The sequence below is a fragment of the Triturus cristatus genome, chromosome 8 (assembly GCF_964204655.1).
Source record: "Triturus cristatus chromosome 8, aTriCri1.1, whole genome shotgun sequence".
Taxonomy (NCBI): Eukaryota; Metazoa; Chordata; class Amphibia; order Caudata; family Salamandridae; genus Triturus; species Triturus cristatus.
Window position 1 is genome coordinate 364,029,112 of NC_140591.1, and position 26,066 is coordinate 364,055,177.

A 26,066-nucleotide genomic window follows, 5' to 3' on the forward strand; every position below is an offset into this window, starting at 1 on the left:
ATGCCAAATCATTTTCAATGATATGACCTGATGCCCAGTCTAGATTTGTTGACCTTCCAAGGTAGTACTACAAGAGTTCCCTAGGGGCGCAACGGGGGTTAATGTAAGCTTTTTTCACCCTGTGGTACTTTGGTATTACTGATTGGGCTGCAAACACCTGTGCAGTCTCTTCTGTGATATCCAGTGCTTAATTCGTAAAAGAATAAATGTCCGGCCCAAATTTTTCTAAGAAACCTGCCGGTGCTGCTGCTGATTGTTAGGGTTGCGGAATACCAAGTGTATCTAGTCTTTATTTCACCTCATGCCTCTTTCACCCACTAATGTACAATCACTGTCCCTATATCTCACTGTCATAAGTCCCTCTTAATCCCAGCTTTCCCACTTTATCATTCGTTTTTCCTCTTCAGTCCCTCTTTGCTGCTTTTCTCTCTCTTGTTCTCAGTCAAAGTCTGATCATTAAAAATAAGTCCGGGTCCCCAAAAAAGAGTGCTGGTGGGCCCCGCCTTCACCCACCTGCTCAGATTAAATGCTGGTGATTATGCATTAAGGGTGACACTTGGTGGTAGGGGGATGGCGTAGACCCAGGGACTCAAGGGCACCCCCCTGCAAGCAGGCGCAGTCACACACAACTCCTGCCTGTGAGGTTCCCATCTCAGTCTTTCATAGACGCACTCTCACCAACAAAGGTAGAAGCTGGCAGAGTTTACGTTTGCAATGGGTAGAACAAATTTGTTGTCTGTTGGGGTGTACTGTTCCAGACTGCATCTGGCACACTGAGTCCAGGGGGTGCAACAACATAGACCAGGGCAGCCTGGCCTAGAGGTAACACAGCACCAGTTATCCATCGCCCATGCATTGCATCTCTTTAATGAAAACGCCCCTTCTGGCTGCTCTTGAACAATTGGTTAGACGGGGGATGACTACATACCCATCAAAAAGGGTGATAGTTGCACAGCATGTTGGTGTTTGTGATTGGCCAGAACCATGTCATCTTGGTATTCTGTTGCAAAGTCTCATGCAAAGCCTTTACAAGCAGGACCAGCCTTTGCACTAAAGGATCCAGTTTGTTTTCACCCTCCGAGCCCTGTCTTTCCTCCTCTTAAGCGAGACTGTGAGTAAGAGCAGTTGCTCTACTCCTACTCACAGAGCAGCGTAGTCCATTTCCTACCACTGTTTTGGTGGATATAATTCTCACTCTTATTGCTGCAGTCTTGAGGTTACAATATTAGGTGTAGCATTGTCACATCTTTTGACCCCGCTATCTTAGGGAAAAGTTGAGATGTGCAAGGTATAATGTCCTTTTGGGGGACAAGAATCCACTCTTCATGAAATCATGTTAATTAGTGTAGCTTTATTAAAGTTAAGGAGAAGGGTGTAACAAACTAGCAGGGACCAAGGCAGATCACTCCTTCGCTTTCTAATGATTTGTGATTGGATGATCGTGTGCCTGCATCATCTGGTTGGTGTAAAAGTTATCGTTCTCCACACACCAGTGAATAAAAGAAGTGTGAAGATGTTCTGTCCTGTCTTGTCTCTGTCATTTAAACCAAATAACTACAAACGAATTCCACAATATCTTGGCAACCAGTTAGAAGGGCCTGATGGTCACCAACCCGGAGAGAGGCAGTGCCTGCCGCACATTGATCGAGTACGACAATGGTGACGCCACCAGCAAGCAGTTACATCTGGCATGGATGCCATCTTGTTTGTTCCTAGTTTACGAGCTACGACTGCCCCAAGAGTGAAAAGTGTAAGAAATATGAGTAGTGTTTCTAACCTGCCTAGAAAAAGGCTGGCACAGGTAAGCCTGACTTCCGTGCAATTCCTGTAGGCAAACACGTTCCCCAAAGGGCCAATGTGGCGTACTTGATATCGAAGGATGCATTTTTCCTGCTTACACAAAACACTTTGTAGATTTTCATTTAATAATGTTTTTCGTACACATTGGACTTCCTTTCTGATAGTCAGTCTATGCATGTGTATATTGTATTTAACTTTATGATGCTTTTTTTCGTAAAGATTGTTTCCAGATCACCTAAACTGCAACAGTGACATGAAATTTGCAGGGAGCAAATTTATTTTTAACCAATGGCCGCCACAAAAATGACATGAATCAAGTGAAAAAAGAAAAAAAGTGCATTTTGTACCATTCAAGTCGGTCCAAATGCTGGTTCAACACTGGTGTAGGATTCCCTGGCATAGTGCAAAGTGGCCCTAGACGAGGGCATCATTTTCTGGGGCTGGTGCAATTGTTCATCAGCTGGCCCGAGATTTAAACTTAAATCACAGCTTCTTTTGCGTTTCCTTGTAAATGTCTGCGCTTTGTACAGATCCTAGTACATTTCTTTTAAAAGTGTGTTGTTCATAACGTGGTGTAAAAGGGTCAGTTACTATTTTTTAGAAACAGGATGGTTGCCCCTGGCCATAGAGGCGTATATCATTTGGGGGCAAAAATATAAATGCGAGGAGGATGCCTGTGCTCTCAGGAAAAGCTAACCATTTGTACTTTTTTTTTTAATTTGTAGGATCGAGGAGTCAAGGAAGACGAACTTCAAAGCATTTTAAATTACCTGCTAACAATGCACGAGGTGCGTGTACTCTGTTGATTTCTTTTCAGACCGTATGAAACTCTAAATAAGTAAAAAGCTTCGAAAATGTAACCGACACTCGAACGAAATTAGCATCTCAACCCAAAAAAGATCATTATTTGCAGGTTGGCCGGTTACAAAGGAGGTGTGCACATCTGGGGCAGCTGCTACGCAATGGCGGAGGAGCGTCGCACCACTGGGAAAATGCCAGCAGACAGAAAAAAATAAAATGGCAACAAAACTATTTTATTGTCATTTTAATTTTCACTTAGTCTGTGAGTCTGGGGCGGGATTGGGCCATGTCTCGGCTACAGTAGGAGGGGGAGAAGTGGTTTGAGGCACTGAAAGTGCCCATGTCGGTTTGGCCAACCATCCACGGCCGGCCAAACCGACATGCGCACTTTGATATCTCCAGGCTGTTCCTGGGAGAGATCATCATTGCTCAGGGGCACAGGCTCCCAGTCCCTGCTGGAGCGTTAAACTCCATCCAATCCCAACGCTTCTCTCATGCTCTGAGTAATTGCATGAGAGAAGCACTGGGATTGCGTAGGGAGTCTGGGAGCCTGTACTTCTGGGGGTTGTAGTGCCAGGAGCAGCAAGGCGTGGCATGGCGAGGGTGCAGAAGCTCGTGGGCCGGCAGTGAAAGGTAAGTGTTTAAGCTATTTTTTAAATTATTTTTTTACCCCTCGCACCGCCCCAAGTTGGATGGGCAGAAGCCATTGCTGCTGCACACAAATCAAAAAGTGTACGCTTGGGCCTGTGTGACATATGCTTATAGGAGTGCCTTAGGCTGCACAGACGGTAGGGCACGAGTGTTTGTTGCACAGTTCAAGACTGCTCTCTAGTGGTTGCCCTGTGGCTGCTGATGACCCCTCAGTTCACAGAGGGCCTGGCACAATGTTTCTGCTACAGTAGTTCCATGAACTCTGGCTGTCCCAGTCTCCGAGGATCCTCCCTGACCCTACAATCAAAATAAGGGGTTCACAATTGCCAGCTTGTGAACAGCCGAACCAAAAGCACCGTGCTGAGTATGGTCCTACTTAAGATACTGTGGGGGATGCTTCACATTAGGGTTTTCATAGTACTGTTGGTTCTTTACTAGGTTTTCACTTTAGGTCTGACATTAGCCAAGACCAATTGATTTTTTATAAAATGATACTTATAATAAACTTACTAATATGGGTTTGCAGTCAGCACTCTAAATCAATTGGTCTGTTGCTGTGTCATTCACATTTTTCTCCCACCCACTACTGCATAGAGCTTGTAGGTCAACCCACTTCACCCACCGGCTAAATTCACAATGTAAATGACAAGATTCTGCCCTTTCATGAGGAACAAATCCACACTCAAATGAGTTCCCTTGAATGCCAGAGACTACTATGCCAGTGTGTACTTTCTGAGATTGTAAAATATCTTTGCTTTTAACCAATTTGGTTTTTTTTTATTGCCAAGGGCTCAGCAGATTTCGGAACAATAACATTCTGAAAATACAATGACAAAACATCTTAACAAGCACAACTTAATCAAACATTCCCAAAATCAAAAGACTAGCATCCAATGTCAGACCTATTGGCTTTATTATCAAAAGAGGGGGACTAGTGGGCTTTTAAGGGAGGTCCAGCATACAGGCCCAGTAAATCATTTAGAAGAAATGAGTATGCAGTTCCTCAGAACAACGGGAGAGTAAGAGTGTGTGGAAGAGACCGTGTACAGAGGAAGGGGAATTCCTCTAGTCGGAACTAGGGTCCTCACACACCCAGCAAGCTAGGTGTCATGCTTCATCATATGGACCTGCTCCTCGTCGGGACGGCGCTGCAATCCCCGACGGGCACCCTTAAAGGGGCTCTTTAGCGGAGATCTTTTGTTCCTGGCCGTATGATGTAATGTGTGTGAGGGGTCTAGTGGTGTAGATGTGGATGTGTGTATGTGATTAAAACAAGTTGGATAGTCCAAAAACAGGACTTTATTAAGAATGGCTATCCACTTGATTAAAAAACAACAGGAAACAGAGTGGCAGCTGACTGACGTTAGGGTTCAGCTTAGCTATGCTCTTCTGTGATGGTCAACATGTTTCATGCCTAGTGGTCTAATGATCCATGGCAATTCTTCAGGACCTAATTATCTATTAACTATCTACACACTGTGGGAAGTACAATAGTTACCTGCCACGTGTATTATGGGACAACGGTCTCGCCATATGTAAGGGGGAACCTCTGTGGGTGTATATCCCTGCTTCTGTCCGTATTCGTTGCGCCATCCGTGACACCAGACTTCTGGTGTCGTCTAGGTTGCTGCCGGGATGGGCTGTTAACCTACCCTGGCGCCACACGAACCGGGAAGGAAGACCTATTGGCTTTGCCAGCGATCGTGTAAGATGTGCATTATTGCTGCACCCCACAGGGGTAGGATATCAAAATGCCAGACTTTTATTCTCTAAATGTGGTGCATAATTATATACTCATGACATAAGCAATTTGCAGACATTATTGTAACTTCAGCTGGCGATTGTAGGCATTATTGTTTCTCAGTTAAATGTAAGGATTTTAGTGGGCATTCTGTGCATTATTTTATTTGTAGGGTTCTCAGTTTTGATGATTGACTCATTGGCCATCTGCTTTCATATGATGCACAGGTTATGTGAATCATCAGACTGTGGGCATGTCAGATGGGTGATCCCATGGTGGCGTTGCATTGGACGGTTCCCATGGTGGCACGCCATTGGACTGTTCCATTGGTGGCCCTCCAGTGAACTGCTCCCGTGGTGGCGCTCCATCGGACTGCTTCTGTTTTTTTCATTGTGTGGTTACCAGACTCTCTTTGTCATAAGAGCCTTAAGAGCAAACCCTGTTCTTTATTGCTTCACAGGATGAAAACATTCATGATGTGCTACAACTGTTAGTTGCACTCATGTCGGAGCACCCTGCGTCGATGATACCAGCCTTCGATCAAAGGAATGGAATACGGTACAGTATATTCTTATGCCAGTTTGTGGCGTGTGCCATTACTGCAAGCATCATACCGTGCATAGGAAAACACCATTAGATAAATCTGTATCTGCATAAAAAAAACTTCATTGATCGTGCATAACTGTTTTCTCCACCACAAACATTAAGCTTGCTGGTAAGGTTAGTGTGAGTTGGGCCTGATTCACAACAACTCTGCTATTACTCACTCTTGAGCACTCCCGGGTTACCCCTGGATGCCAGGAGTACAGAGTAAGCCAACCTGATGCATAGCGAAATCTTTGAGAATTCACTCCCATTGTCTTTTCCTTAACAGTTTGGTGCAAGAGTTTTTGCTACACCATTATGAATGTTGGACTCGTATATTAAAACTGCTGAGCTTTGACCTCTCTATAACCATAGTTTAGGTCAGTTGTGGATCAAGGACTGTATTAGACATGCAGCACATTTTCCTTCATTGCACCGGGCACACCTTTTAAAAGGTGTGCCTGGTGCAATAAATGAAAATGCGCTGCATTATGATGAATGTTCTGCCCCCAGGGCAGCCACGAACTCGCGCTGCCCCAGGGCAGCACAATCATGTGAAAAACGGAGCAGCTGTTTTGAAGCGGCTCCGTGTTTTCACAGTGCAGGCGGCAACCCACGTGCACTTTGAAGGGGGAATAGAGATCCCCTTGCAGGTGGGTGCAGTGAGTGACTGCACTCACCTGCAAGAGGGTGTCTGGGGGTTCCATGGGACCCCCTTTCCACCCTCCACCGGGCTGCCATCAGCGGGTGCACTGACAGTGCGCCTCCTGAGAGCATCTTCGCTTCCTCGCCCGCGTCTGTAATACGGCGTGAGCTCAGAGGCAAAGAGATTCCCTCGTTTGCATGGGGCACGCCCCCATGCAAATGAAGGAATGCCCTCTAAGATAGCACTGGCGTACATACAGCGCTAGCGCTATCGGTATTACACAAGCGTCTGCAGCCCCTTTTGCAACACCAAAGTGCCCCGGGGTTGCGCAAAGTGGGCGCAAATGTATGTTGCACCCTGGGGCACTTGTATAATTCAGCCCCAAAACTGTCTACCAGCCATAGAGAAGTAAATACTGCACAACTTCTGATCTCCAAATCTGATTGACAAATTTGAGTAAGGATAATAAATATCTTTTCTGAATGAATCAATTTCCGTTTAGCTGGCCCAGACTAGTAATAGCCACAATCCCCTGGAGTAAGTTTTGAGATGTTGGGATAAGCCAGAAATTATACGAGTTAAAATATTTAAATGAGTAGCACAGAGAAAAAATTTTCACTTGCAAAATTCCAAAATCTATTCAGTTTTTTTTTTTAAGTAAACATGCAATTTGTAATTTAGGACTTTTGAAAAATGTTTAAAGTTTGACAATGATGTAAAAATGTTATTCATAACAACATTTGAGGGTAGTTCATGCAGTTAGAACCAGCCCATCACAATTGAATGCCAAAGCGACATTTTATTTGGGGGGCAATATGGGTATTTAAGCAATATCCATATTGTTTTTTTCTCAGTTTAACTCCTCTTTTGACACGTTGGAAAATATATTTTTGAAAGAGTAACTCCAAATGCTTGATATAAGTAGGAAATACAAGAGTCCCTTTTTCGTGGTTTAAAGCTAATATAGATGTTAACAGAATGATACGAAACACTGGACTTCTATTAAAGAATTTACAAATTATGAGCTAGAAATGCTTAAAACTGGCTGGCTTCGTTCTTTGCCATTACACATTGCATAATAATAAAAAACGGAGGCAGCGGTCCCCGTCGATGAGACCTGTCAGAATATCAAGTCCTCTTGCGGTAGGTTAGAGGCCTGAGCTGTGTTCTATGCTGGGCCTGTGCCATGGGCTAGATTTGATGATGGGTGGCAGGCCTGCACCAGCAGTAGGGGCAGGCATTCATGCCCCGCTGTTGCATTGCCTGAGACGCCGGCATGGATAAATTATTCATCCACCTCCAGCTGTAGAACTCTTTAGTGAGTATTGATATATTAATTAAATGACCATTAAAGCAGTTGAAATCTACTGCATAATTTATTTTCTTTCTAGGGTGATTTATAAGCTCCTGGCATCTAAAAGTGAAAGCATCCGAGTGCAAGCTCTGAAGGTACTGGGATATTTTCTCAAGCATTTAGGACACAAGTAAGTATAACCAGGTTAACCCATAATCTGAAAACATGTTTTCTTTATGAACATTTTTATTGTGTTAAGAATGTGTATTATAGGGCTGTCAAAATGCAAAATGTAATAATAAAAGATACTGCATTTCTTATCCAGTAGCAAGATTTTGTGTACAGTGGTACAGTGTAACCGTATATATAGGCTAAGATACCAGTTGTTATATTATACCACCAAAAAGCACTGTGACTTCACCAAAGAGAAGGCTACAAACCTGGTTCTTTGTGATGTCATGGAACCCAATGTCTTGTAATAGAACCTCATATCACACAGTTATAGGGAGCCTCTGCAGGTCAATTTGGTACTACAACATGAGCAAAAAAAGAAAAGCCAGTTTACGAGGTGTATGTGGAATCGTACGCAGAGAAGTTAGCCGAACCTTGCGGATTGGTATGTGTAGGTGTTCATCACCCATGTTTAGAACCTTGTTTCGGATATTTAGCAGTGGGGTGATGTGGCTTATTTTTAGACACTCTGCAGATTATCTTGCTTGAATTTGAGGTGTTGATAATTTTAATATTTTTCAAACAAGGAGGGAGTCAGAGGATAAACTGGGTTCGTCCTCCAACCCATATTTATGTCAAAAAATGGGAACCCATTTTTGGGAAAGGGGAGGAAAATAACTGCTTGAAGAAAAATAATATTTTTTCTTTGAAAACCCTCACCCACCAGAGTTACCCCTTAGTGGCATGCTTCATCATTGGGTCCATCCGGTTCCGCTGCAGAGCGGGGTATGCTACGACCTACGGAATATGCAGGAGCATTTTTGATTGAATATAAAATGATGAAGTGGTGTTAAAAATGAGTGGGGTTGTTGTGCTGGAGTGAATCTTCAAAAATACCTGGCTAATAGGTGTATCCTACTTATTCTGACCTCTAGTTGGTATGATTAAAAAGGGGAAAGATTGGGAAATAAAGTTTGTAATGTACCCAATTTCCTAAAGGGTAAACATGTTTCAAGCCGTGCCCTTAATGGCTTTTCATCAGGACCTGAGGAACAAAACTCCTTGGTATCACTCTTGTAGTATAACAATGGACGCATAAGCATTGCATGTACATATACTACCTGTTTTGGAGATCATTGTCTTGGTTTATGTACAATGTTTTGATTTCACTTCATGGTTCCTCCGGGGGAGAGGGAATGGTGTAGTCATGCTTACTTTAAGTTCTCTTCTCTGCTTGGCCACCTACTCAGTACTGCCGCCGGGGAGGTATTGATCATTTTAAGCCATTTTGTCCTTGTGATTTTAGTAGCTATTTTACCAAGGAGGCTGTAAGGGTCTTGTATGTCAACAAAATATGAAGATTTATATGGGTAAATCAATAGCACATGCACCCAGTAATAGAGTGCCAAAAGCAAGTCCATTTGAATAATAATTTTAATATTTGTTGGTCAGGAAATTAGTGAAGAAAGAAGTACTGAGTTCTTTTCACATAATAAAGAGGGGTGGGGTCAGGTGTAGTTCAGTAGGCAGCATGTTTCAGAACTGAAAGCGCATACTATGAAGGGCTGGTAAATATTTTGCCAATTTTTGAAGAAAGGGATTTTTGGTGTTTATTTGAGCAACCCTGTGTGCTATAGTGACTGTTTTATAAAGGCATCAGACTTCAACTGGTAATCCATGTTGGAAATGAGAAATGCTGTGATTGAGTTCTAGTGGGGAGTTTGTGATAGACATCTTGCCTCTGTGATGAACAGCCTGTCCAAATAAGTACAAACCTTTTTTCAGCAAGGTAGTATTTTATATGTATTGGAACAGGTAGAGTTTAGTGGGCTTCTTTGTCTGCTTTCTTTCTATTTTGGTCCATATAAACTTTGCATCCAAGCACATTGACGAGGGATTTTGGGGGATGAAGATCATAGTGTGGATGATTCCTTCTAAAGGTTATTAGAAAGTTAGTTATCTGTAGGTTCAGTTTTAGACAGTGACTTGTCATCTACTTATTTATTGTTTTGGGGCATTAAGAGCACAGGGGATATTCTTGTTCAGTTACTATTTTAAGATGCAATTGGGTATTGCAAGATATTGGTTCAGTTTGACAATTATGTAAAGTCATCCAGGGACATGCTTTTGATATTGCAGAGTGTGGTAGAGAAGATGGTGTCTTAGTGTAGCACACAGGGCATAGGTGCAGGCCAGATGTGGCTTGTTTAGTTGCCACTGATTGAATGTTCTTTAAGAAGGACGCAAACTATGTTACCTCTGTCATTGATGCCCATCATGATGTTCATACTGTGAACAATTTTCCAGGATGTGGAGTGCATACTTGATAATCTTATGCAAAGCTATTTCTGTGATTGAGTTGAGCTGAAAATTAGACTGATAGTTTCCAAAAACATTGAGCTACTTGTTTTAAGAGGAACGATATCTTTTAATTACCTCAGCCTTTGAGGAGGCATGGTATGTTTAGGTAATCGGGGCTGATTGAAGGATATTTTGCAGTGGGGTGATGTGGCTTATTTTTAGACACTGCAGATTATCTTTGTTGAATATGAGGTGTTGATTATTTTATGCCATATTGCGCTTGTGATTTCAATGGCCATTTTGACCAAGGTGGTTGTAAGGGTGCCTGCAAGAAAGCTTGAAGGGCTTGGGGCATAGATTGCATTGTTTTGAGCACTGCACATTAGGTGAGACTTAGCTTGTGAGATAGGCTTTGTGTATTGCAAGGGCATTATTGGCCCTGTTGAGACTGTAATGTGGTACCTAATTTTCAATATTTTCTTTGGGATAGAATTTGGCATGTTCTTGGCATTTCTTTGATGGGCATATAAATGAAAGCGTGTACTGTATTTGACCACTTTGAGGAGTTTCACTGGTAGGCTCAAAGTTGCATTTATTTCTTTGCTAAAGTAGATTCCCTCAGCTTGTCCGACATGGTTTCCAGTCTTTCTCCGTTTGGTAGAGGTTGTGTGTAGATTTTCTAGAATCGTTAAATGTGCCAGCATCGCTAGTGTATTCAGTCTACTTTTATGGACTACCAAAATCAACCAAGTGGACCATTTCTATTTGTATGGAGAACCTTCTCATGTATTGATGCCTGTCACTGCATGAATTTACCAAGCAGTGAGGAAGTTGGTACTAGCCTAGAGTTAAGTCTGGTAAGTGAAGACCGGTTTGTTGATTTTAGATTTCTGGTGCAGAGCTTGGTTTAGCCTGTGACTCACGTCAATTCGTCTTGTTGAGGGAGAAAGAATTTGAATGTGGCATGGCTAACCAGTTTTCATGTTTATTGGACCCTTAAACTCTAGAATGTCTGGCTCTGGCATGGTAAAGTCACACATCAATTTGTTATGGTGTGATTTGTTGGTGCCAGCTTTTTTCAGTCTTCATTCATTGGCAGGTTTGTAGCTTTGCTTCATTGGCTTCCTTCCCTCTAGAAATCATGACAGTTTTCACCCTTTGCAAGAAATGTTACCCCAGTGTATGCTGACACCCACTATAGAAATCATATGGTTAGAGAGTTTCATTTAATTATTTTATAGTAAGTTGGTGAGTAAGCTCTTCATGTACTGGGGTGGTAGGTTAAAGGTCAGCTGTCTTGGGAGGGAGACTGACACTGTAGTTAAATTGTATTTACAAGTAGGGCATTTTGGCTTCACATTTATTTGCAAATGAGAAGGAATTGGTGGGGGAGGTGTATGCTACTGCCTGTCATTACTTCACAATGCCTGTGTCTCAGGCAGAATGCTCTGGTGAGAAGGCCAGTGATCATTTGGGTAGATTAATCCAACAAAGTCTCCAAGAGGATGAGAACATTGGGGCTATGTCCAAGCTGCACTTAGGATATATTGTGCATTATTTGTTTTATTTGACTTTATTACTGTGTTTCTTTGGACAATTAAAAACATGCATACTACTGGTGTCTGCATGCCTTGTGAACGAGAGGGGGTCGAGAGAGAGTGGCAACTATATGTAGAGGAATACAATTCTTAAATAGCTCAAAGTAATACAAAGTTAGACAACTCTTCTTATGTTGAACAAGTTTACACATTTACATTTTCTTGTTTTTTTTGACTACCGTGGGTGTAAAAGTGTATAATAGAAAAATGAATATCAGCGATAGGGAGAGATGTGGATTTTGCAACAACAGCAAAAATCAGCATGATTGGCGTGAAGCAGCAGCTAGCTTTTATCTCCAGCCTCAGGCCGTTTGTTTTCTTCATGGGCCCTTGGCTGCCTCATTCGAATTACTGATGCTTTACCTTGCATTAGACACAATATAGCGTTTGGAGGGTTGGAATGCTTTTTTTGCTTGGCCTGTGCAGTTCTAGGGTAATAATGCCATGTTTAACACAATTGCAGTTTAGGAGTAAGGGATTCTGAATGTATTCTTATGCCCCGGACAGTCCATGCCTGTGTTTTGTCCCTCTTTATGTGTACTCCAGTGGGCATCAAATGTCCATGCTCGCTCCAAGTTGTGTCAGTATGTTTCTGTTTTGCTCGTTTCCTGCAGGCGAAAAGTGGAAATCATGCACACCCACAGTCTGTTCACTCTGCTGGGGGAGAGGCTGATGCTGCACACCAACACTGTGACCGTCACCACCTACAACACGCTTTACGAGGTACACATTGCTTAGGGGATGTACACCTGAACTGTGTGACTGGTGGTGTTTTGGCAGAGGTGCTGAGCTTGTTTTTACACCATTCTTACAAGTTCATCTTTTATTGATGAGGGCAGTTTAACTTTATATATTTCAATTCACTGTTCTCTTACGATGTGTTAATCAATATATGCCAGATAATTTACATCATAAATAATACAGAGATATTTGTGCATCTGTGCACCAATAGTTTGGAACCAGGTGGATTAACTCTGCGATGGATAAAATGTGTGTCGTCATGTTGGATAAAAGTAGCAACTTTTATTTCATAAATTGTAGTAACAAGTTCTATGTTAAAACAAAAAGTAATTGCATAGACCGTGATATTTATTTTCAGACTCGCTGAAGGCAAACACGGAGTTGCCTTTTCATAGTCTCATGATTTTGCACTAATCCGAGTACAAGAGTTGTGCGCGCGCCTGGGCAGCTGCTGGAAAGTCACTGCAGTGTCATGGAGGGCCTGGAAAGCGCATATCAGCTGCAGTCTGTAAATATTCTTTTTAAGTTACGAGCCATGCTTGTGTTTAAACTAGTGTTCCATTGGCGAGGGTTCAAGTAGAAAAGCAAACTTTAATGCGTAGGTTATGCCTATTTCCGGCATATTTGCCACCTGTTTAGCAAGAAGCTGCACGTTCGCTTAGAAAAACACCCAGTTTCAGAGGAAACAGTATAATGCCTGATGCACTGGGCTTGGCTCTGAAATGGCTCGTCTCATGGGGCAAGGGCCGGGCCAGAGCCAGTGATCTGACTGGAGCCCGTCTCAGACCTTGCTTGTCTCTCTAGCGGCATAATTCATGGGGCTAAGGTGGTGGTCATCCTCGGGTAGTGCAGATGTTTCCCTGCTGGGACCTTCCTAACATTGGGGCCTGTCTACAGGCCGGGCTATAAGCCGATGGTAACCATGGCAACTCCAAGCCACCGCAGCCTAGGTAATGCGTTACAATAGTGCAGTGAAACAGTGTTTCAAGCTGTGCAGAAAGCATCCAGTTGGCCCAAGCTGGGCATGGCCCAGCACATCAGCTTCAGGAGTATCCCACAGTATGCCAGCCACAGGATGGCCCGGCTGTTTGTGCAGCCGGCTTCTTTGTAAGGGACTTTGTGGAAATGTTGGTTTTTGGCTCATCATCGATCCCGTAATAATAGTGAACACATTAAGTGACGGCAGCTATTATCAGCTGTCACTATTACCCAACGCACTTGAGCTCATGTTGTCTGCCATGAAAAGACCAAGCGCATCTGGCAAGAGTTGACCCTCTGACCCACAGACTGCACAGAGAGCCATGCACTGGGCACCAACTGAACTGAAACACTTTTCAGGACATGTCGGGAATAACCCACGGAGTTAATATAAAAACAGAATTTATCAAATAAATCTCTAGATTTTAAAGAGCAGCGTGTCGTTATTTAATGGCTCAGGTATCCTTCCTTCGTGGATGTGGCTTCTGAAGCAGCGCCGTGTTTTGCGGCCGCAACGGTGTTTCACAGACTCCAAGTCTGTCCCCTGCTAGAAAGAATGGTGAGATTTATGCACCGGGCTCTGGATCTCACGCACTCTCTTCTTGTATATCTGTTGTCTACACCTGCTGACATTTTAGCCTCCCTGCTCAGTGAGCCTTGAGGAGAAACAGTGTTGATCAAAGCTAAGCCTTTCTACCGATCTGCAGGTCCTAACACGTGACATTTTTTGAACTTCTGTCGGATCTGTTTTGTTTTCTCTGAAAAAAATCCTCCTCTTTTGAACTAGTTTTTATTTAATGCCACATACCTCAGAGCCTCTGTGAAACCATATAGCCCTCGAATGGAGACCGTACTTTATTTGTAACTTGCTGCAGAAGAATGCCAGCCTGCTGAATACCAAGGCTACCTTGGATTGATTCCATCTCATGCCTCTTTCTTGCACCACCCTGGGCTTCCTGGTTCTTTATTGCAACTCTTTTTCATTACTGCTGTCTTCATTGTAACTGTTTCCCTATCTTTCTCGGACTGCCCTTTGTGCTTTCTCTCTCTTGCTCTGGCTCAAAGTCTGATGATGAAAAACAACTGCGGATCACCAAAAATGAGTGCTGGTGCCCACTACCTGCAGCCACCGGTACAAATTATGCACTGTGTGGGTGTATCTTCCACTGACACTTATGAACAGTTTACAATTAGGACGTACGATCTGATTAACCTGGCATACGTATATAATTTACATCACAAAATGGCCTTGCAAAGGAAGAACAAAATGTCAAAGAACAAACTAAGGAAAGTAGTTCGAATAGTTGTGTCAAGCTGTAGTCCATGGTTCATCCTTGTGCTATTAACCACTTAATGACTTCTGCCTTGCAGTAAAATTTGTATTGTATCTAATATGGTGTATCAAGAGAATACATTGGCAATGAACAGTTTGAAATATTTAGGGGCAACCTACAACTTCTGCAAGTGAATTTTCATATAGCACGAACTCGACCCGAAAGTATCAGAGCGCTGTACATGAGCACCAGTTGCGTTACAGACAGACACTTTCATTTTGTTAGGCACAGGGAGATTAAGAGATTTGCCCAGAATCACAGGATGTTGAGCGTCCCTGCCGAGACAAGAACCCGGTTCCCCAGCTTCAAGGTCAAACGCTCTAGCTATTAGGCCACATCCTCAATTACCTGTTTATTCTGCATTTAATTTTGTTCAACTGTATTTTGAGATATTTTTCAAGTGTTGTGTCTTTGCACATACTCACAACTTTGGCTAGACAGTCACATCTTTATTTGAACTTTTATGAAACTCACAAATCAACCTCATAGCACTTCCTTTGAATTAGGCCTTGACTGTTTGTCAACCGCTTCCCAGAGAGTCAAAGAGGTTTGGAAGGCCAGGCCAGCTTACCTCTACTTACCAGGATCCCAGTGGCCCGGTTAAAGGTGAAATACAGCAGTTTCACATTTGATATTGCTGGATGCTTCACTGTGATTGCAAGGACTCGGAAAACAGCCTGACAATGCTCTTTGGAACTTTGATGGCCCAAGTAAGATTGTGTTGCGAGCTATGACGTGAAGTCATCGAGCCATGAGCATGATTGTCAATGAGCCACTAAAATTGGTTTAGACAGAAAATATACCATGTCTCAAATCTGAAATTCTCTGGCCTCAATGGATTTACTGTGCGATTTGGTGCAAATGACATTTACCAAAGTCTATATGCAAATTAATAGTTATGTTACATTTATTTGATTGAGAAATAGTTCTGCACCAGCACGGTCAGAATTCAGGCACCTTCTAAGCGGAGTATTGATCCGGAATTTTAGGCATCATCCTGAGGAAACAAAAGCATACTGTTTTGTGGGTCATGTGGACTTGGGTCCTGGCTAGTAGGCCTCTGCTACAGCAGGGATCAAAGCAGCCAGAGCTGGAAAACTGAAACCAGCAACAGCAAATTCATGAGAGTAGATGTGTTCCCTGAGAGCCATGCCTAACTTGTCATTCTCTAATAATACAGTGTGCACTTTCTAGTATCATCTTCCAGTAACACAGCAAATGCATTTAACTATTGCTTTAATGCAGCCAGTGGAACATAATTATAAATAATAAAGGAAATCCATGCATTCTTTCCTCCAGTTTTACACTGCCCATCCATGTATAGTAAAAACTTAACATCAATTCCAGATAAATCTTTGCAAGACCCATCATAATCATGTTGAGCAAAACGTCAATTTCCTTCTATGCAAGTTAAGTAAATTCTGCACAGTCTATTGCCCTGTCTTGCCTTAGTTAGTGTTCACAAATGGCCGATCTACTTTGGAAAAGCAGTCGCGATGAACTCCACGGTATTATCTCTTGATTTGCTAACAGCAGAGAGGAGAGCACAGTCCATATTCTAGATAGCTTTAGGGAAGCTTAAACTATTTCAGGTATTTAGAAGGAATGCATTACTTGGTTTTTAATTGGAACCAAGTTCAAACTGCAAACTCTTGCATGAGATGTCCTCTGGCTGAACCCACCTGGAAAAGATGAATCTAGGAATGGCCAGAGGGTGCAAAGTAATTGGCAAAGGTACCATATCATAAATGCATGCTCCCACTTTATTTCCAAATATGTATTTATTAGTCAGACTTGTAACTTGGTAACTATCAAAGTGATGTCATATTAAGTGATGGCAAATATTGATCGTTAATAGAGGCATTCCAGCTGAAGCAACATGGGGGCATATCAACAACAACCGGCGATAATTATCGCTCAGCGCTCTTAGCGTGAGGATAATTATCGCCGGCTAGCGTGAATTTTTATCGCTGAGATAGCGTGCTATTAGCAACGCTTATCTCAATAGCGATAAAAATCCACACGCTAACAGGCTAACGTGAGATTATCGCTGGAAACCCAGCGATAATCACACGTTACCTTGTTGATAGGGACAGGCAAACTTAGCCATGATATCCTCCTTCCATAGGATATCATGGCTAAGTCTGAAAATTAGCAGATGTAAAAAAGCAGCGTTAACCGCGGTTAGCGCTGCTTTTTTTGTCTCTAACAGGGTTAGCGACATTCTTGATAATAGGAGAAATGTCGCTTAGCGACATTTCTCCTATTATTTTACTCTGGAACGCCCCCTTTGCATCTCATTAGAGATGCAAGGGGAAGCGTAGAGTAAAAGGGTGCTAACATGCAAATTTGCGTGTTAGCACCCTGTTGTTGATAGGGCGCTAGTTTTATCTCTGCTTTTTTGGCTTTTAAAGCCAAAAAAACAGAGATAAATCCCTTGTTGATATGCCCCAAAGTTCTTAATGTGTGCCTTTGAAAGGATCATTTGATCATATAGAGGCCAAGCCCTGCAAATGAATAGCTGACGTTAATTAAGCACATGTCCAGGAAAGAACATGTCAATCAAATCCATATCTGTCCCCTGACAGTTCCCAAGCGAACCTGGGTGTTTTCATTAAGGGAATAATGCCAATAACCTTTGAATGTAGCGCCCAACTCTATAATTGCGATTGTGGCTAAACAGACAGATTTTCACCTTTGAGTGACACTTATATTTTCACGGGCAGTGCCACTTTGCTGACGTATCCACCCTTGGTGGTACTACTTATATTATTTTCAAAAGTTCAACTTAAGTGTGCAAAATATTCTGTAAAGTGAGATCCCCAATATTTATTGAGTTTGTGTAAACGTTCTTTTTACGGAAAATCCATTCCTTTACAAAACGGAATTTAAGTAGAGAGCCCTTACTCAAATAAATGAATTTCTGTAATACTATTTTAGCTATAAAATATAAAAATATAATTCCCTGTTTTTTTTAAAGAGTTAGAAAGGTGTGCCCTCTTAAAGTAATTGTTTTATTGTTAGCATGTCAGTGAGTTCAATATTATATTACCGAATCCCTAGCATTTTCGGCACAAACTTGGAAAAAATATATAGTCCCGTTTTTGTATCATTCGCTTGTGAGTTGGGCCGATTTTTCACCCTGATGCCCTACTGCACTCATTTGAATGACTTTGTGAGTGTCTCTAAATGTCAGCCTTGTGACTTAGACATTACATTCAAGTTTACACGTCTGACCCTTTCAAAATCCCCTGATTTTACTTTTTAAGAAAGCAAAACGTTTGCTTTAAAAAAATAGTTTTAAGACCTCATATGAAATGCTGCACATAGTGTTATAATATCAGACAATTCGTTTTTGTGCTACAGAAAGCAAGCAAACAATCCTGTTTTTAAATTGATGAAAGCCTCAATGCTCGGAGATGTGCCCGTGTGATGTGCCCATGATTATAGTGCTAAGGTTTGAGTCATGCGTGACATCAAGGTCCAGGCAGCCTCCACTGACAGGCGCTTGCCATAATGAAAATCTGTTCATCTGAGCAGTGCTAAGGTACAGGTCAGGCCGCCAGCCAGGGGCTGAGCTTTTTATCTCTTGATATCCCTTAGATTTTGCTAGTACACGTACATCCACAGATCTTTAAAACACGCAGTTCCTTGTAGTGTTTTTGGAGGTTGATAGAATCGCAGTTTGAAACTTCACCTTTAAGTCCCTTCTTTTATTATTGTGAAAATATAAATATTCTTCGCCTTGTTCAGGGGAAAAACAATAGCTGAGTTAGAGCTTGAACATTGATTTTCCTCCCGCCTGTCAATAAGCCGCGCATGACAGAACATTGGCGGGAGGGGGGTTATCTGATTCCTGTCTGTCTTTTGCAGACACGCCTAAATTAAAACTGCATGCACAGTTTCTTAAATTAGCATACTGTACAGTGAAAACTGAAATATATTTAAGTATGATGTCAAAGTTGTAGTGAATTGGTGCAGCATGTGGGAGTGTTGGCCGCATGCCACAGCAGAACATTCCAACCAAGACATTCAAACCCTGGTACTTATTACCACCCCCTTATCCAGTATTAGGGGTGTCTTTCATAGATTCACATGCCTGAATCATTCCCCGTCGTCGAGACGGGAGCCTCGGGTACATAAAAAAGTAATGTCCTATAGACATACATAGAGAAAAATAGGCCTAAGGGCCTCCCCTTAGCAGCCTATCCTAGTCCTTATGTAAAAAGGACCAAACTCTTAGAGTCAGCCAATCAGCTATCACCTCCCTCTAGAACCTTCCTGGCAGGAGCCTCAGTCCCTCAGATTTTCTACCGCACGTTGTGCTAGGGAGTCTCCAGCCTGAGTTCTCCTCAGGATTTCTTTCAAACCAGATTGTTCACTTTTTTGGGACTTTCTACTTCAAGGATTGAACGCAGACCACTTCAGGCCTCTTGTTACTGCAGTGAGTGTTTATTTCTTCTACAACTCCTGGCATGTCTGAATCCCAGAAGAAAGCCCTTTTCAGGGCTTGCTCTTCATGTGGGAAGAAGAGGCTTCATGTGGACGACAAGCATGACCTCTGCTTGTATTGCTTGTATCCGGACCACGTCCCTAAGGACTGTAAAATATGTAGGTCTTTCCCTCACAAGACCTTGAGAGACAGAGAGGGTCGTCTCCTTATCTGGCTGGACAGGCTCAAGGACAGGGAGAGTGTGGTGTCCTCAGAGGCAAGCTTTTCCGGAGCCTCTGAAGTCTCCCTGAAGAGGCCGAGAGTGACGTCTCCTGGCCCCTCAGACGCTCCTCCTATGAAGACACACAAGAAGTCTTCAGAGGCAAGATCTGCAAAGTCTTCAGTGTCTGGCAAGGACTCTCTGACTTTTAAGAAGCCTACCCTGTCGGCCAGCCAAATTGCGACGCCTTCTTCAGCGCAAAAAAGGGCGCCAGGTCATGTCTCCACAGCGACGACGACCGTGTCCACAACGACAGCGTCGTCAGTCTTCTCGTCGACGACAACCACCCCTTCATCGTCGTCAGCAGGTACTCCTATTTCGTCTATTATACTGTTAAAACCGTCGTCGGCGGCTAAGTCATCGTCGACGACGAAGATTGTCCCGTCGACGAAGACATCGTCGATGAGGAGTCCACCGTCGACGGAAGAGTCGACGACGAGGGCGTCGACGACGAGGGCGTCGACGACGAATGAATCGTCGACGAGCGCATCGTCGACGAAGACATCGTCGACGAGGAGAGTATCGGCGGCGGAGCCGCCGTCAGCGAAGATCATGCCGTCGACGACGGTATCGTCGACGGGAAAGTAGTCGTCGTCGTCCATGGGGAAATCCGAACTGGTCGGAATGTCAGCAAGGAAGACAGCAGGGGTTCCTGTAGAGGCATCGCCATCTGGCAAACTGTCCAGACCGCAGATTACACCGGAAACGACATCTCCAAGTAAGGTGCAAACCAATTTGCCTATGGAGATTCTTCAGAGTGAGGAGTCGGAAGAAGAGCTCTTTGATCAGGCTACTTCCCCGTCTGAGCTGTACGTCAAATGTCAAAGCATGGACGAGGAACAGGAGGAGATGAGCGGGCAGGAACGCCCCGTCCAGGAACAGGTTCGCACGGAGGTCACCCCGATGGTATGTCTTCCCCTGTCGATAGTTAATGACCTCAAATTCCTTATCCGGGACTACAAGCAACGTTTCCCGGAGTCGCCAGCACTGGACACAGGGGGCCCAGTGCCTACTACAATTCCATCAATGACAGCCCCAAAGCAATCACGACCAGCGACTCAGGTCTGCCACGAGAAACCACCACCTCAGGTGATAGTCATCGGATGAGGAGGCTGAGGAGATGGAAGAGGGGGAGGTCCAGGAAGACCGGACGGACCAGGATGAGGAGGAGGAGTATGTGGCATCCTCCCCACCTTCCCCACAACCGCGCCAAGCTGATTCACCGCCAGTGGATATTGGCGGTTTTCATAAGATAGTTGAACGAGCAGCGACGCGGTTTCATATGGTCATGGAATCAACGGAGACTGAGTGCTTCTTGCATGACTTTAAGGAGCAGACGAAGAAGTCGACGAAGTCAATCCCTATCATTGACTTTCTCTGGGACCAGGGAAAGAAATTAATGCTGACGCCGGCTTCCGTACCTGCGGTTGTTCCACGCCTGGACAAGAAGTACAAAGCTCCATCCACGGCACCGGCTTGCCTTAATGGGCACCCGAAACCGGATTCGGTTGTGACCCAGGCGGCCCAGAAAAGTTCTCGTAATCCTTCCTCCCCTCTGTCAGCCCCACCGGACAAGGAAGGCAGGAAATTGGACACAATTGGCAAGAGGTTTTCAACCACTTCGGCAATGACAGGTGGCCAACTCCATAGCCCTGTTAGGGCGTTATAACCGCCAACTTTGGGAGGATATAGCCCCATATTTAGCAGAACTACCAAGCGCAGTTCAGGAGGAAGTCAAGGCACTACTTTCGGAGGGCCAAACCTCGGCGGACGAAATCATTGACTGTGCCATAGACGTGGCCATGACAGGCTTTCGTCAACTGGCTGGGGCTGCAGTCCTGCGTCGACAGGGATGGCTGAAGGCAACATCGTTCAGGCAGGAAGTGCAGACGAAGGTACTGGACATGCCCTTCGACGGACAACATCTTTTCGGAGAAAAAATTGATGAGGCGCTCCAAGCTATCAAGAAGGACACTGACACTGCTCGAGCGCTTGGAACCTTGCAGGCGAGGAATCAGTCCTTTCGGGGCAACAAATCTAGAGGCCAGTCCTCCTACAGAGGATCCTACCAAAATAGGTCTTCATATTCCTTCCAGAATAAGACCCAGTACCAGCAGAAGCAGCAACAAGGTCGACAGTCTTCGTATGGACGGTCTAACTTCAGGGGTAAGAACCAGAAGAAGGGCACCGGCGGACGCCAGTGACCAGTTATTCCAGCCAGTCCACATACCATCTCCCTCATTAAAAATTGGAGGAAAATTGACCCATTTCCTGGAAAATTGGCGCCTCATCACCACGGATCGCTGGGTACTCCAACTCCTAAGATTCGGCCATTCCCTAGAATTTACCACCATCCCACCTGCAACCCCTCCCCGCAGGTTCCCACACAGACATCTGCGACTGCTACTCCGGGAAATATCGGAGATGTTGAAGAAAGGAGCGATCGAGCCAGTTCCATCGGCTCAGAGGTAGAAAGGATTCTATTCCCGCTTCTTTCTGATACGCAAGAAAGAAAAGAAGTTGAGGCCCATTCTAGATCTCAGGGCACTCAACTCTTTCCTGAAGAGTCAGTCGTTCAGGATGGTGACGCTCCAAGAAATTCTAGGCATTCTAGAAAAAGGAGATTTCATGACATCTTTGGATCTTCAAGATGCCTACTATCACATCCCGATTCTCAGGAGGCACAGGAAGTTTCTACGTTTCGAGGTAGCAGGACAGCACTACCAATTCAAGGTCCTGCCATTTGGCCTCAAATCCGCTCCACGGATTTTCACCAAGTGCCTTTCTCCTGTGGCAGCTTTCCTGCGTCAAATGGGTCACCAAGTCTTCCCCTACCTAGACGACTGGCTGGTAAAGGCACCCACAGCTGCAGGCGCAACCAAATCCGCCAACGCCTGTACCAATCTTTTCCAACATCTAGGATTGACTCTCAATCTCCAGAAATCCTATATGTCCCCAACAAGAAGCATCACCTTCCTAGGGGCAACCTTGAATACGGAATGCGCGAGGGCATTTCCTTCGGAAGAACGAAAAAACAAGATAATATCGCTGGCCACGGCGGTGGCATCAAGGAAGTCCCTAAGAGTTTGCACCTTCAAATCACTCCTGGGAATGATGTCTTCCTGTATTCTCCTCATCCCTCACTGCAGGCTTCGGATGCGTCCATTGCAAGAAGCCCTCACGAACCAGTGGACTCAGAGTACGGGTTCGTTCGAAGACATTGTGAGGATAACACCGCGAATATCCAAAAGCCTCGAATGGTGGAAAGATTACAGGAATCTGTCTACGGGACTGCCGTTCCTGCTTCCAGCAGCGCCACTTGTGATCACCACCGATGCATCTCTGGCGGGCTGGGGAGCTGTCCTTCAGGACCTCAGAGTGAATGGCAAATGGTCAGATCAGGAGCAACACCTCCATATCAATCTTCTGGAGTTGAGGGCTGTGTATCTAGCGCTGCAAGCCTTCTTACCGCGCATCCAGAACTCCCAGGTGCTCGTCAGAACCGACAACACCACGACGATGCACTACCTGAACAAACAGGGAGGAACGCGTTCACTTACTCTATCACGCGAATCGCAAAAGATCTGGAACTGGCTGGTTCTCCATGGGATTACTCTCAGAGCGGACTATGTCCCGGGCAAGGACAACACCATTGCAGACGCCCTAAGCAGACAGAAATCACTCTCCCACGAATGGTAGCTCGACGAGAATTCGCTAACACACGTATTCTCAGAATGGGGAGTCCCAGGAATCGACCTGTTTGCCACCAGGGAGAACGCCAAATGCCCAAGCTACGCAAGCTGGCATCCCCAACCAGGGTCGCTCGGAAATGCCTTTTCCATAGGCTGGTTCAGCGTATTTGCGTACGCTTTTCCGCCGTTCCCGATGATTTCCAGGGTCCTCAGGAAGATGAAGGCGGAGCCTTGTACCCTGATCCTAATTGCCCCGTTCTGGCCGAGGCAGCACTGGTTCTCGGACCTTCATCGCCTCTCCATCAGGACACCGATTCGTCTCAAACAACACCCGAACCTGCTGTCGATGTCCAACGGGCAGGTGCAATTCCCGAACCTGCAATCGCTCAGGTTATCGGCCTGGCTCCTGAGCACAGAGAGTTCTGCCATTTAAACATCCCGCAGGACTGCAGGGACGTGCTATCTAAAGCGAGGGCGGACAGTACCAACAAAACCTACTCTCTCAAATGGAAGCGCTTCTGCGTCTGGTGTTTAGAGAAAGGCCTGAGACCACTCCATATCACACCTGAACAGATATTGCCATATCTACTACACTTGGCACAGTCGGGATTGGCGCATGCATCCATAAAGGTGCATCTGGCGGCAATTTCACGTTTTACCAGGACTTACAAAGGCCCGTCTCTCTGGTCCAGTAGGCTTATCAAACAGTTCCTCAAGGGGCTATATAGGTCCTTCCCAAGACCTCGACGGGTCCCACCGACGTGGCACCTCAACTTGGTCCTCAACCAACTCATGAAGCACCCTTTTGAGCCCATTCATCGAGCTTCCATCAAGTACATCTCATGGAAAACGGCTCTGTTGCTCGCTCTAACATCTGCCAGGAGGGTCAGCGAGCTGCAAGCTCTCTCCATTCAGGAACCCTTCATGCAGTTCAAACAGGACAGGGTGGTGCTGAGGACGAATCCCAAGTTCATACCGAAAGTGCCTTCAGACTTTCACCTCAACGAGCCGGTGGTTCTACGGTCCTTCTTTGCAAACCCTACCACGGCAGCAGAAAGGACACTCCACTCTCTGGATCTCAAAAGGTGTCTTAAGTTTTACATGGACAAAACAAAGAGCTTCAGGAAGTCATCACAACTATTTGTGGCCTACAGTAGGCCAAGGTTGGGTATGCCTCTAACAAAACAGAGCATTTCAAGGTGGATCTCTTCGGCAATAGCATTCTGCCATGACGGGGCCGGACGGCCTTTGACAGACAGGGTGGAAGCGCACTCCACCAGAGCGATGTCCACATCAGCAGCGCTGTTCGCTGGAGTGCCGATTTTGGACATCTGCAGAGCGGCGACGTGGAAGTCACCGCACACCTTCTCCAGACACTACTGCCTTGATGCCGAACTTACGAAGGATGCGGCAGTGGGCCAGGCGGTGCTTCGCCATCTATTCCAGTGAGGTGAGCCTTCCAACATCCCGCCATCCTGGTATGCACATTCTTTACTGAGTTACTGTTTTGACGTATGCCAATGTTCAAACTGATATGATAATAGTTGTATTATCTCAAATATCTTTATGGCATGTTACATCAGAAATGTGCATAATGTATTGCTAACTACTCTGATTCAGGCATGTGAATCTATGAAAGACACCCCTAATACTGGATAAGAAACGTGTTACTTACCTGTAACAGCAGTTATCCAGTATTGGTGTCTTTCATAGATTCACATGCAACCCTCCCGCCTCCCCTGGAAGGACTCACATCTCTCTCTAACTATATTACGCCTACCTAGCTTGGTGCGTACGAAAATCTGAGGGACTGAGGCTCCTGCCAGGAAGGTTCTAGAGGGAGGTGATAGCTGATTGGCTGACTCTAAGAGTTTGGTCCTTTTTACATAAGGACTAGGATAGGCTGCTAAGGGGAGGCCCTTAGGCCTATTTTTCTCTATGTATGTCTATAGGACATTACTTTTTTATGTACCGGAGGCTCCCGTCTCGACGACGGGGAATGATTCAGGCATGTGAATCTATGAAAGACACCAATACTGAATAACTGCTGTTACAGGTAAGTAACGCGTTTCTTTCTGCTCAATTATTATGAAATGGATTCCCTCCTACAAGCTGTTAATAATTTACTATGACAATTTATGGATATGAAGGGGATCTTTGGTGTAGAAACACAGGATATGACTATGCTTCAATGCAAAATAAAAGGTGCCTTCCACAGCCTCTACTGTGCCCCTACTTAATTTGGGCTGGAGCCTGGAAATATGAATGTTAGGCGACGTGATGATGCATGACCCTGGTTACATCACTTCCTTTCCTGTAATATGCAATTGAGAACTGAACACCAACATGCAGGGATGAAGTAACACCACGGAAATCTTGATTTTTGGCCCTGACGTGAGCTGTGAGCCCATGTTTGAACAAGTCACGTTATCTACAGTGCATATACGAAGACATTGCCTCTAATCTTTCGCAGTTCAGGAACCTGGGTTAGCAGCCCTGCTCTATTTTTCCAAGCTGGGTAGTCTACAGTTCGTGCAGAAACTCACAGATTTGCCCTGTTAGTGCATGCACACTGGACAGCACAATTTCTAATAAAATGGGTGCATGGCTTTCTTCTGCACCGCAGAACGCGACCATGATGTGACTCAAACTGGTCAAACTCCTACTAACTAATCACAGCTAACGACTACCCCACATCAGAGGCATAAACAAGTTGAAAGAATGATTCCAATCTGACTGCACTCATATACTAGTACACCACCGTCTTTAACCTGCCCTTACTTACTGTTACTGTCTGTGGTGCGCCATGGCCTCTAATGCAGGCAAGGAAAAGGGCCGCCTGTGCGGATTGGGTTGTAACAGAAAACCCTAGTTTAGGTGCAATATGACCCGAACACTCCTGTGTCCCAGTGCCACTGACCACACCGTCTGCACTTGAGCCTTGCTTCAATTTGTTTGCCATTCCCAGTGCATACCTATACAATATTTCTTGCACAGAAAAGTGTTCTGAAGTTGCTGCAA

General features: G+C 44.7%; 1 protein-coding gene across 6 annotated transcripts in view; it reads left to right on the forward strand.

Annotated features, from left to right (window-relative positions):
• The window catches only part of NBEA (neurobeachin), a 1,788,010-nt gene that overhangs the window by 623,798 nt on the left and 1,138,146 nt on the right, over nucleotides 1-26,066 (forward strand). For all 6 annotated transcript variants that reach the window (XM_085621699.1, XM_085621702.1, XM_085621701.1 and 3 more), the window contains exons 15-18: nucleotides 2,526-2,588; nucleotides 5,454-5,551; nucleotides 7,616-7,708; nucleotides 12,203-12,311. In XM_085621699.1, the coding sequence (XP_085477825.1) occupies nucleotides 2,526-2,588; nucleotides 5,454-5,551; nucleotides 7,616-7,708; nucleotides 12,203-12,311 (363 nt within the window). The remainder of the gene's footprint in view (nucleotides 1-2,525; nucleotides 2,589-5,453; nucleotides 5,552-7,615; nucleotides 7,709-12,202; nucleotides 12,312-26,066) is intronic.